This window comes from Molothrus ater, chromosome 25 (assembly GCF_012460135.2).
Source record: "Molothrus ater isolate BHLD 08-10-18 breed brown headed cowbird chromosome 25, BPBGC_Mater_1.1, whole genome shotgun sequence".
Lineage (NCBI taxonomy): Eukaryota > Metazoa > Chordata > Aves > Passeriformes > Icteridae > Molothrus > Molothrus ater.
Window position 1 is genome coordinate 5,063,937 of NC_050502.2, and position 12,069 is coordinate 5,076,005.

Genomic DNA, 12,069 nt, shown 5'->3' on the forward strand with positions numbered 1-12,069 from the left:
GGGGAGCAGTGATGGGATACGTTCCTGCTGTCGGGGAAAGCCTCCATCACCTACAGTGGTTCTGAGCTCTTGGATAAAAGATGTTAGAAAATGCATCAGCAAAAACCACCTGAACCAGCACAAAGCCTGCAGTGCAGCATCATCATTTCTGATAAAGAGCTTGTGACCGTGTTCACAGCGGTCTCAGGTTGAGGGAAGAGATGAGGATCTGACTCCATGTTTCAGAAGGCTGATTTATTATTTTATTATTTATATTATATTAAAACTATACTAAAAGAATAGAAGAAAGGATTTCATCACAAGGCTAGCTAAGAATAGAATAAGAAGGAATGATAACAAAGGTTTGTGGCTTGGACAGAGAGTCCGAGCCAGCTGGGCTGTGATTGGCCATTAATTAGAAACAACCACATGAGCCCAATCACAGATGCACCTGTTGCATTCCACAGCAGCAGATAACCATTGCTTACATTTTGTTCCTGAGGCCTCTCAGCTTCTCAGGAGGAAAAAAATCCTAAGGAAAGGGTTTCTCATAAAAGCTGTCTGCGACAAGGGCTCATTGGTGTGGCTGGGCAGCCTGGCAGCAGCAGTGCCCCTGCCTTTAGCATCCATGTGTTCCTCTTGCCAGGAGTGCTGGATTCCCCGCTGATCTCCCTGCTCTTCTGGATCCTGATCTGCTTCTCCATCATGGCCCTGTTCACCAAGCGCTACGGGGTGAGGCCGCTGCTGGTGGCCCTGATCCTGCGCTCCATCTACTACCTGGGCATCGGGCTCACCCTCAACATCCTGGGCGCTCTCAATGTGAGTTCTCCGCCTGCTGGGGGATCAGGAGTGTCCCACATTCCCAGAGCACAGCCAACCCCACTCCCTCCTGCGCAGAGGATCAGTAACGGGACATCACGCCGTGATCAATATGATCAAGTGAAGCCAATTTATTACAAAATCAAGCCATTTTTATACTATTCTCTATTGTTCATGCCTCAAGCTAATACACGATTGGTTAAATCCTTTTTATGCACGCATTTTAATATTTCAGTTAATTTTAGTTAGTCTTCCTTCTTCATGTGTCTCACTGGGGTTTTCTTGTCTGCCTCTGCATCCTGAGCTGTCTGCTTCTGAGCATGTTCTTCTCCTTTTGTGTCCTTCAAGGACACGGTGACCTTACTTCTCAGAGTTTAGTTGTTAATTGCTGCCCCAAGATGTGCAGGATGTCTCTGTTTCGGCCCGTGTGTCCGAAAAATGAGTCAGAGCTCTTCACTTTTTGGTCTTGAGGTTGTTTATTAATTCTTAGCTATAAAATTTTCTTTCTGCCCAGCCAAGATCTGCTCAGCAGGGCAGCCACAGGCACTCTGACCACCCTCAGGGTGGTGCTGTCTTTTTATACTACAAACTACATATAACATATTGACACTTAATTCCCAATACCCATCACCTATGTTAGACAGTGCACTTCTACTCTAAACCAATCCCAAAGTGCCAACATCACTGCAGAAAATGGAGAACAGAAGAAGAAGAAAGGCTGGACATGCCCAAGTCCCTCCATCTTGTCCCCATAATCCCCCATACCAAAAGTCCTAAAATCGACCTTTTCACCCTGTGATAATTTTCTTATTATGCTATTTAAACTTCTGTGACTTTCAGGTCCTCATACAAAGCTGGTAACTTGCTCCAGGGGTCACAATCAAATCCCCAGGTGCTCTGGGCTGTGTGCCAGGGTCTCTGAGCCCCCCGGCAACTCTGGACACCCGGAGGGGTGACTGAGTTCCAACACTTACTCAGTCTCTATGAGGGCTGGTTTGTGCATATGTTGCACATGTCCATTGTCCTGCAAAAAACTCTCAACACCCTCCTGTTTCTGGCTGTCCCCAGCTGACCAACAAGATCGTGTTCGTGGTGAGCTTCGTGGGCAACCGAGGCACCTTCATCCGTGGCTACAAGGCCATGATCATGGATGTGGAATTCCTCTACCACGTGGGCTACATCGTGACCAGTGTCCTGGGGCTCTTCGTGCACGAGCTCTTCTACAGCATCCTGGTATGATCAATTCAGGAGCCTGGGGAGCACAGGCAGCCTGGCTGCTGCTTTAGGAGCTGGAAGGTTCCTGTGACACCTCCCAGGGGCTGATTGATAGCGGAGAGAACAATTCCCTGTGCTCTAATCTTTGCATGGGCTGAGCTTTCTGCCTCCTGACAGCATCTATTGCTGTCTCTCTCCTGGTCCTGGCCTGTATCTCTCCTTCTAATCTGCTGTGTGCTTTATCTGGGTCAGCTGGGAGGCAACGTGAGCTGCCGAGGGCAGAGCCAGGGTACATGTGGCCTATTCTTGGCTCTCCTGCTGTGTATAAGTCACTCCATTCTTCTCTGCTTCCCTTCAGTAAGCTGGGAAACTTAAAGGCTTTGTGAGGAAAGTTAGTCAAGGTCTGCTGAGCGAACCAAGATCTCAGGATAAAAGGGGATATAGATAGGCCAGGCATTATCAAGAGAAGCACTCAGCAGCATTTCTTTGCTCCTGGGTCCTTTCAGCTGTTTGACTTGATCTACCGTGAGGAGACCTTGTTTAATGTCATCAAAAGCGTGACACGGAACGGGCGCTCCATCCTGCTGACTGCCCTGCTGGCCCTCATCCTCGTCTACCTCTTCTCCATCGTGGGCTTCCTGTTCCTGAAGGACGACTTCATCCTCGAGGTGGACCGGCTGCCGGACAGGAAAGCCAAAGGTTGGGCAGTGCTGGGGGTGGTGGGACACTGTGGGACCCTCCACAGCACATCTCGGGGGGTGCTGACTGGGGTTTAACACTGGGAGCACTGGTTCTGGGCTCACAGAGAGGACAGCTTTGTGCTCGTGCTGCACAGAGCAGGGTTTGGGGTTGGTGGTGGCAGGGAAGGGGGCACAATGAAGGGTCAGCTCTGTGGGGTCTGAAACTCTGAGAAAAAGCTTCAGGGCCCAGGAAAAGTAGGAGAATATGAGGCAGGCTTTGCCCAGGAAGGTTGGCATCTTCCTGGGAGCCCATGGCAGTGGTTTGCTGGGGAGAGGTGCTGCTCTCACAGGGCTGCGGTCTCTTCCTTGCAGATGATCCCTTGGGGATGCAAAAGAACGTGGAGAGCTTCATGGAGTCGTGCAGCAGTGACAAAATCAGCTGCTCTGCTGCACCCACTGCCTTGGAAGGTAAGAGAGCCCTGTGGAAATGCCAGCTGTGTGTGGCAGTGTGGATTTGCCAGCCAGCTGAGGAAAATCCCAGCTTTTCCAAGGCAGAAACTCAATCTGCTTCCTGGGATGTATTGGGCAAGAGGCCTGTGAATTTTGCACTGACCCTGGCATAAAAAATGTTGGGGTGGATTGATTTAATCAGAAAGGAGGTGGGAGCTGCAGGAGGGTTTGGCTGCTGGAGGAGCTGCTGGCTGGGACATCACAGCAGCAGCAGCTGCTCCTGTGTCACTGCCACTGCAGCTGGAGCCATGCCACTGCCAGGCTCTGTGCTCTGCTGTGCTCTGAGTCCTTGCCCTGCTCTCCTCCCCAGAAGCAGAGCCAGAGCAGTGGGAACGCGCCTGTGACACGCTGCTCATGTGCATCGTCACCGTCCTCAACCACGGCCTGCGCAACGGCGGCGGCGTGGGGGACATCCTGAGGAAACCCTCCAAGGATGTGAGTGGGGACAGCACCTGGGACTTCTTTCCTCTGCCAAACCCTGCTGCAATCACGGCTGGCCCTTCTTCCTGGGAGCTGCAACACATCCAGCTCCATCTCTCACGTTCTCCTCCTCCCTGGTGCCTCAGCCACAGCTGTGTCACAGGGCTGGCTGGAGCAGAGCTGTGCAAGACACCCAATTCTCCCTCTCATCCATTGCAGGAGTCCCTGTTCCCTGCTCGAGTTGTCTACGACCTCCTCTTCTTCTTCATTGTCATTATCATTGTCCTCAACCTCATCTTTGGAGTCATTATTGACACCTTTGCTGATCTGAGGAGCGAGAAACAGAAGAAGGAAGAGATCCTGAAGACCACCTGTTTTATTTGTGGTGAGCACTGGGAATACAGGAATTGCCCCAAAGCTCTTCCTCCCCTCCCAGGTTGGGGGAAGGAAAAGAATTTCGGCTGGATTCTGGTTTTTATTTATCACTGCAAAACTTGAATCTGTTCATTGAGGGGTCACTGCACTGGGATGGGTTTAAACAAGGGCACAGCTGGAGGGAAATTCTCAGAGCTGTTCCTCACCCTGCTAATGAGGTGTTAAACTAAAACCACATTGTGGGATTCTTGTCGCTGTGCATGTCAGCGCTGAGACCTTCCCTTGGCCAGTGGGGGAAAAAAGCAGCAAATCACTGGAGAAATATAATAGAGAAAATGCTCTGGAATCCTTTCAGTCAGCAGTAGGCATAAAAAAAAAGAAAACCCCAGTAAATCTCTCTGCTTTTTTCCTCTAAAGATCCTCTGGGTTTATTTTACTGGGCAGAGGCAGAGCCAGCAGGACATGGAAGGGGGTGAAAGATCCCTTCCAACCCAAACCATTCCATGATTCTCTGATTCTGTGATTTTATACAGAAGTCTCCTGAACCCCCAGCTGGGTTGTTGCCCCCTGGTTTGGATGTGTATGTGCTAAATGCCAACTAATTACTAAAAGCACTTAAATGTCACCTTTAGGAGAGGATGCACTGGGCTGAATCTCCTTCCACGTTTGCTGCTCACTCACCTCCTCCCTGTCCTCCTCCTCCCTTCCTTGCTTTTCCCAGGGCTGGAAAGGGACAAGTTTGACAACAAGACCGTGTCCTTTGAGGAGCACATCAAATATGAGCACAACATGTGGAACTACCTGTACTTCATCGTGCTGGTGCGGGTGAAGAACAAGACTGACTACACCGGCCCTGAGAGCTACGTGGCACAGATGATCAAGGTACAGGTGCCCTCAGGGCAGCTCCTTGGCCATCCCAACCTGCCTGCCCTAGGGATATTGGGAACAAGGGGCTGGCCAAGGAAAAACAGCTCTGGGAAGTCCTTTTGGAAAATACTGGATAATGGTGCAGTGCCTGAGGTTGTTCTTTGCTGGTTTTTTCCATGTGGTCTGTTTGAAGGTTTGTCCTGTGGGTTGAAGGGTTGAACCAAGCAGGGAGTGGGGCTTCAATGGGGTTTCTAGGCAAGGGAGGGAAAGGAAAGCAAGGAAAGAAAAACCTCTGCACTTAAGCCCATGAATCAACCTAGAAATGGAACATGCATGAAAAAAAGGCAGATTTTTGCAAATATTTTTCTTTAATCCTTAAGCACAGGGAGGCTGCCTGTTAAACGCTATCTTCCCTGCTCCTCTCTGACCCCTCACCCCAACTCCCCTTGTCCATGGTCACGTTCCCAGAACAAGAACCTGGACTGGTTCCCCCGGATGCGAGCCATGTCTCTGGTCAGCAATGAAGGGGAAGGGGAGCAGAACGAGATCCGCAATCTGCAGGACAAACTCAACACCACCATGAAGCTCGTGTCCCACCTCACCTCCCAGCTGAACGAGCTGAAGGAACAGGTATGGAAATGGGAAATCCCCTGGAGGAACCCTCTGTCCTTCCCAAAATAGCCACCGAGGGCAGGGAATGGGAGAAAGGACCTGCCCAAGGCAGCACAAAGACAAGCACAGGGCTCCTGCAGCTCTTTTTTGGGGGAATTGGGGACACCTGGGACACGTGGGTTTGGGAAGCGCCTCACCAGCTCAGAGCTTGCTGGCAGAGGCTCAAAGCAGCACAGTCAGACACTTGGGAAGAACATCCAAGAGCAGGAGGGCCTGGAATTGCCTCAGCGTGTCCTTGTTGGAATTGCAGATGACGGAGCAGCGGAAGCGCAGGCAGAGGATGGGGTTTGTGGATGTCCAGAACACCATGAACCACTGAGACACAGCTCCAGCCACCGAGGGACTGCACCTGTGTCAGCTGAAGAGGCTGCTCCTCCTCCCTGGGCTCCAGGCATGGATTGTCACTGCCTGGGGACAATGGACCACATGGAAAGGGGTTCCCAGGCATCATCTCCCTTAGAGCTTGCAAGCAATCCCAGGAGCAGGGACTGGCCCGAGCCCACCCCACACCTGGGCCCAGGTGTTTTTCCAACACCCTCGTAGGAAGATAAACCATACAGGACTTTCATTCCTCATTGCAATAACTCTTTTATTTTGCAACTGTGGAGGGTTGTATCTTTATCTCCATGTGCTCCAGCCCCCCTCAGCTGTGGGGTAAGTAGCTGTAGGGCCGCACTATTTAACTTATTCCGAGTGCCACTTGTCCCTGTGGATATTTGCCAAGCAGCCCTCGTTATCTGCTCTGCCTGCTCCACGCTGACCCCTCTCCATTTACAGAATTCTCTCCGTTCTGTGGTGCAGTAAAGAGCAGCTGAACTCAAGGAGGTGGATTTAATTTAATTAACTTGCCAGATGAGGAGCTGAGCTTGTCCTAGTGGGAACTAAAAGTCTTTTGCCTTCTGTGGACCAAGGATTTTTGGGCAGCAGTAGTAGGAGCCTGCAGGTTTACAGGAGTTCACTGTGAAGGGGTGTCCTGTGTTTTAGTTTCATCTCTGGTGTCATGTTTTACCTTTTTTTTTTTGGTTGTTTTGTTTGGTTTTTTGTTTTGTTTTTTTTTTTAGTTGTTATCATTGTTACTTAAGAACTGAAGTGTAAATTGCCTTAACTAAATTAAATACAGAATCATGTTATAATAAAAACTTCAACGTGGTAAAGAAAGTCCCCTCCCTGTGCCCTCTGTGTGATGGGGCTGTGGAACAGAACCCAAAGCAGGGCTGGCACCCAAGGTGCTCCCCAGCCTGCTGCTCCCAGCTCCAGGTGTTGCACATCCCCTGCCAAACGCTGCGTGAAGAGCCACCACCAGCACCAGCCTTGGTTCCTGGAGCTCTGGACCAGAGCCTGCTGCAGTTTCAAATTCTTTCACTGCCTGCCAGGAAATCACTGCTGAAACCCATAAAAAGGAGCAGCTGTTGGTGCTGTGGAGCCCTGGCACAGCTCTGCTCCAGACACTCATCCTTCCCAAGCCAGCCCCAGCTCCAAGCCCAAGAACAGACACTGATGAAAGCAGTAAAGCTCTAAAAAAGAATAAAAAAGCCCATAACAGTGAAGTTGCAGAACACTTGAAATGTGTTTATGGCTCCATCTAGCAGCATGTCATTTAATCCTGCCTTCACCCTCAGCTCTGCACTAACCCACACATCCCTCTCCTCAGGCTGGGGGGAATCTGCACAGAGCCTGGCTCCTGCAGCAGCAGCTGATTAAAATCTCAATTAAACTCGTGCTCCACTGTCACCATGGCAAAGTCACCCTCTGTCCTCTCTGTCTCCTCCGAAGGAAAATAAATGTGGTGATTAAAGTTCTCCCTCCCTGCACTGCCCTGGTCCCTGAGCTAACACACAAACACAAGCACAGAGAGGTTTTCATATCCTCTCTGTTCTCTTCACAAGAACATTTAAAGCTGCACCTCCTCCCTCTGGGCAGCTCCTGCTTGTTCCATTTTTTGAGATGCAAAGGGCCAGGTTTGACACCACAACGTTCCCTTCCCTACGTTGCTCCAGCAGGGATGGATGTGCTCAGCTCTGCCCCAGATTCTCAGCAGCAAAAAAGGAGGCACTAAATATGAAGAATGTAAAGGGTAGGGCTGAACAAAAATGCTGTTGCTAAGAGGAATAAGTGGTTTTATTCATCATGGCAACACACAGAGCTTCAGGGATATGTACAGTGGAGAAGCTGAGAGCTGGGCCCTCACTTCAAGTCATCCTCGGGTTTCTTGGCAGAGAACTTTTCCCGCAGTCTTTTCCACGTCCCTTTTTTCCTGTCTTCCATCTGTCTCAGAATGTCTGCAAAAAGGAGAAGGGAGACAGAGATGGGGCCAGAACAAGATAAGCAGGCAAGCAGAGAAATGAAACCCTCTTAAAACAGCTCTGCCTTCCATCTGATTTCCTTTCCTGACTTCTCTTCTTAATGAATTTTCATTCCAGGCCCGAGGCGAGGTTGGTTTCCCTTCCAATCAATGCAGGGAGTCTCTTATCACCAACAACTGATACTCAGTTTCCACGCACTGCAATCAAAGTCAGGAACTGGAGCAGAACAAAGCTGCTCTGGCTCCCAGCTCTGCCCTTCCTAAGGGATGTGGTGAGAGCATTTCTGCATGGGGCACCAGCTCCTTCCCAGGGTCTGACACACAAGGAATACCAAGGGAATTGGAAGATGGTGAAAGAGAAGCTGAGCTCAGTGTTGGGCTGATGTAGCAAATGTGTTCCTTCCACACAGATCCTGCTGTCTGACCCCACAGGGCCTTTGCAAACCCTCTGTGGTTCCTGACAGTGCAAAATCCAATGGATTCCTCACCCCAAAATATTGAGTTACTCCTATTCCTGAATTACTCCTCATCCAACACCTCCACAGAATTGCAGGCAGCTCCTTGGCACCCTCCAGTCCCAGGGGCTGAGGAGGGATGCAAGGGAGCACCCCAAAAACCAGAACATCCCTTTCCCCTGCCCTGCCCTCTCAGAGCAAGCCCAGCAGCAGTACCTGTAGCCAGGATTGTCCTGCAATCCTCCACTGTCACCCCGGTGAAGGTGGTGTCTTTCAGGCGTGGGTACTTCCCAGGGGAGCAGCAAAAGGAGGGAGAGAGACAAAGAAGTCACTTGCAGTGCATGAAAAAGGCACAAATGTCACCAGCTGGCTCAGTCTGAGAGTGCTTTCAGCTGGGATTCATCCACACCAAGAACCAGGCCTGCCCTGCTCACCCAGCAGCTGCCCTGGGCGACCACAGGCACGGCTGCATCATGCACCCCTCAGCTGTCCCTGAGGCATTCCCAGCAATGCTGCCATTCCCAGCAATGCTGCCATTCCCAGCAATGCTGCAGCAGGTGGGGGCTCCCCCCCAGAGAGAGGGGCAGAGGCCAGTGCCCCAACTCTCACCTTGTTTTTGTAGAAGTTGGTGTGGATCCTGACCAAGCTCTCGTACATTTGGTCACAGGCCTCGGGGTCAGGGATCTGCAGGGGACACAAGTGTCACACAAGTCTGGTTTTGCACCTCCACAGCAAAATCCCTCCTTGTTCCAAGGGACAATGGCCATGGGGGAGCAGCTCAGAATTCCCAGTGCACTGCTGGATACTGTCCATCTGCTGTCCTGCTCCAGGCTTTTCCCCTCCATCTCCCACCAGCTCAGCCTGCGGGAATAACAACACCTGGGATTTCCAGAATGGATCTGAAACTCTGCCCCAACAAGATCTGACAGTGAATACACAGCTCCAGAGAACGTTACTGGCTGGTGCTGTGAAATCTGTGGCCCTTCCTGCTGTGAGGCCACTTCTGTCACCTGCCTCATTGTAGGGAATCACCCAGGACAAGGTGCCAGGACTCCCTATAGGGGGCTATAAATAACCTGTAATTGATTAAGGAAATCAGCACAAATGACAGGGAACAGCTTGAAGGGTAACTGGATTTCTGTTTCAGCTGGAAGATCCGGCTCACCCTGGTGTCTCTGCCTGGCACAGCCCTTGCTCAGCTGCTTTTCCAGTCTACAATGTTTTCCCTGTTGGTTTTTTTATGGTGGTAAAATGAGCCCAGCTCACCCCAGAACTCAGTGTTGGTCCATGAATGGTTAAAATAAGAGTAAAAATAACACAAAAGGTGTCAGGATGAAGTACAAAGAGTAAGGAAAAGGTTTCTGCAGGAGAGAGGACACAGGGACAGCCACATCCCCCTGCAGGTGATCCCCAAGGCTCCAGCACATCCAGCCATTAAAAGGGTGGCACAAACAGCATCTCTCTCCTGGAAATCCAGCAAATCTCATTTCATTAGATGGCTAAAGAAGCCCTGTGGCTCTAGTTCCCCTCTTAGAAGCTCCTCCTGCGCCAGCACATTCAGCCTCTCCACACACAAATTGCCACCACTGCTGCAGGCATCAATTCAGATTTCCAGGATCAGTGGCAGCTTTGGGATCTTGGAGCCAACTGGTGCAACACATTAAGCTGTCCTGAGCATATGGAAAAGCAATAAAACCCTTCCCAAAATGCCTGCTGCAGACTATTCTGGTCACCAGTACAGGATTAGGAGCCTCTAATGGCCCCTTGTGGTCTAAAGTGCATCTCTGGAACAATGTTTTTATGCTAAGAAAGGGCACATTTGCATTCTGCAGCAACACCTCCGCGCCTGGGAAGGTCTGCAGCCAAGTCAGGCAGCAGATTCCCTAATTTATTTCAGCAGCAAAGCCTAAACTCCAAGAGAATTACAGCTGGAGGTGGAATTCAATTGTACAACCGCTGCGTTCCATCAGTGTCAGGCAGTGCTGCAGCATCCCATCATCCCAGCCTCGAGGTAAGGACATCACAGGAATTAACTGGATTCCAGCAGGGCTGACAAATTCCCAAAGCCCTGTACCCCACTCCCACAACCACAGGAATGGGCTTCTCCAAAGAACATGGTGTAAAGGGTGCAAGAACTGGGTATAAACCTGGTATATCCTGAGGATATACTGTCCTGGGTATGAACCAGGTGTGCTGGGTATAAATCTTTAGCCAGGGCACCAACCAGGTGTCTTGGGTCCAAACTGCCCTAGCCAGAAATTGTCCTGGGCACGCACTAGGTGTCCTGGGTACAAATTGTCCCGGTCAGAAATTGTCCTGGGCACACACTAAGCGTTCTAGGTACAAATTGTCCTGGGCACAAACCATTTATCCTGAGCACTAACCAGGTGTCCTAATCACAAAACCCAGGTGTCCTAGTTACAAAACTCAGTGTCTCGGGTACAAACCCGGTGTCCCGGCTACCAATCATTTGTCCCAGGTACAGCCCAGGTGTCCCGGGCGCAGTTTGCCCCATGGAGGCACAAGCCCGTGGGCGCTATTCCAAAGCCTTCCCGGGATGTGCGTTCCAAATTCTGCCGAGCCCGGCCCGGGAGCAGCCGGACTCCATCACCCCTGGAGTTCCCGTTCCCTTCCAGCTCTAATATTCCACGAAGCCCCGAGCACAGCCTCCTACAGCCCAGCGAGCCCCAGGGCAGAACAGCGTGTGAGCCCCGAACGCCGCGCTCTGCCCCGGCCCCTCAGAGCCCCCGCCGGGCCGCTCCCCGCGCCCTCCCAGGCCGGCGCCGCGGCGGTGCCGCCCTCCGCCCCTCACCGGCGTGTTCTCGCCCTCGCGGAAGGCCTGCGCCACCTTCTGCCGCAGGAAGGAGCCCAGGTCCCGCTGCTGCTTGGTCTCCTCCACCGGCCATTCCTCGCACAGCCGCAGGAAGCGCCGGTACCGGCTGGCGGCCATGGCGCCGGGTCACGTGCGCCAAGGGGTCACGTGGCGCCGCCGCCGGGTCACGTGCGGGCGCGGCTGGGCGGGAACGCCTGAGGGGGGAGAATCGTGAGGGGCGCGTCGGGTCCCAGAGTGCGCCCGGTGCCCGCCTTGTGGGGCAGCCCAGAGCGCTGAGAGCCGCACCTCCAGCCGTGAGGGCTCCAACACCGCCCCGCGCAGCCCCTTCCAAAGCCTCACTGCCCTTTCAGTGAGGAAATTCCAACCTGAGCTTCCCCTGGCTCAGCTTGAGGGCGTTTTCCCTCGTCAAGTCCCTTGGGAGCAGAGCACGACCCCCTCCGGCTGTCCCTTCCTGTCAGGGAGTTGTGCAGAGACGGAAGGTTCCCCCTTGGTCCCCCTTTTCTCCGGGCTGAGCCCCTTTCCCCGCTCCCTCAGCCTCCGCTGGGGCTCCAGACCCTTCCCAGCTCCCTCAGCCTCTGCTGGGGCTCCAAACCCTTCTCAGCTCCCTCAGACACTCCTCACAGGATTTACGATGGTTTGAGTTGAAGGAACCCTAAATTCCATCTCATCCCACCCCCTGCCATGGCAGGGACACCTTCCACTATCCCAGGTTGCTCCAAGCCCTGTCCAACCTGGCCTTGGACACTGGCAGGGATGGGGCAGCCACACTGTGCAGGTGTATGAGAGGTGAAAAAGGAGGAAACATGGAGATTTTTCTAATTATTCAGCTAACAAGTTGTTTTCTGTGCAGCAATGAAGAGTGAGGGGCTGCCCAATGAGCCGTCCTGGCTGTGGTGTCACACCCAGACTCTTCTCATCCATCCCATGTCCTGCTGTGCGCCC

General features: G+C 52.3%; 2 protein-coding genes across 3 annotated transcripts in view; one reads left to right on the plus strand and one right to left on the minus strand.

The window, feature by feature from the left end:
• ITPR3 (inositol 1,4,5-trisphosphate receptor type 3) overlaps window positions 1-6,586 on the plus strand; it is a 41,318-nt gene extending 34,732 nt beyond the window's left edge. The window contains exons 50-58 of the mRNA XM_036398362.2: window positions 626-798; window positions 1,867-2,031; window positions 2,520-2,712; window positions 3,066-3,161; window positions 3,514-3,638; window positions 3,843-4,008; window positions 4,720-4,880; window positions 5,334-5,495; window positions 5,788-6,586. Coding sequence (XP_036254255.1) covers window positions 626-798; window positions 1,867-2,031; window positions 2,520-2,712; window positions 3,066-3,161; window positions 3,514-3,638; window positions 3,843-4,008; window positions 4,720-4,880; window positions 5,334-5,495; window positions 5,788-5,856 — 1,310 coding nt within the window. The 3' untranslated portion in view covers window positions 5,857-6,586. The remainder of the gene's footprint in view (window positions 1-625; window positions 799-1,866; window positions 2,032-2,519; window positions 2,713-3,065; window positions 3,162-3,513; window positions 3,639-3,842; window positions 4,009-4,719; window positions 4,881-5,333; window positions 5,496-5,787) is intronic.
• A 1,051-nt stretch (window positions 6,587-7,637) lies between these two features.
• Window positions 7,638-11,275, minus strand: LOC118696266 (ubiquinol-cytochrome-c reductase complex assembly factor 2). 2 transcript variants are annotated; one of them, XM_036398364.2, is made up of 4 exons: window positions 11,143-11,275; window positions 8,904-8,978; window positions 8,511-8,580; window positions 7,638-7,816 (listed from the first exon to the last, which is right to left on the minus strand). In XM_036398364.2, the coding sequence occupies exons 1-4, from the start codon at window positions 11,242-11,244 to the stop codon at window positions 7,722-7,724; spliced, it is 342 nt and encodes a 113-aa protein (XP_036254257.1). In that variant the 5' UTR covers window positions 11,245-11,275; the 3' UTR covers window positions 7,638-7,721. The 2 variants fall into 2 exon arrangements, with proteins under 2 accessions (XP_036254257.1, XP_036254256.1); XM_036398363.2 differs by having other exon boundaries at window positions 11,107-11,274.
• Between the last annotated feature and the right edge of the window lie 794 nt (window positions 11,276-12,069).

Bases quoted from the DNA above. Each gene is read 5' to 3' on its own strand.
- LOC118696266 (XM_036398363.2), bottom strand. From the start codon at position 11,244: ATGGCCGCCAGCCGGTACCGGCGCTTCCTGCGGCTGTGCGAGGAATGG. The intron at 8,581-8,903 runs GTGAGAGTTGGG...TCCCCTGGGAAG, and splicing joins CCAACTTCTACAAAAACAAG to TACCCACGCCTGAAAGACAC. The intron at 7,817-8,510 runs GTACTGCTGCTG...TCCTTTTTGCAG, and splicing joins CAGGACAATCCTGGCTACAG to ACATTCTGAGACAGATGGAA.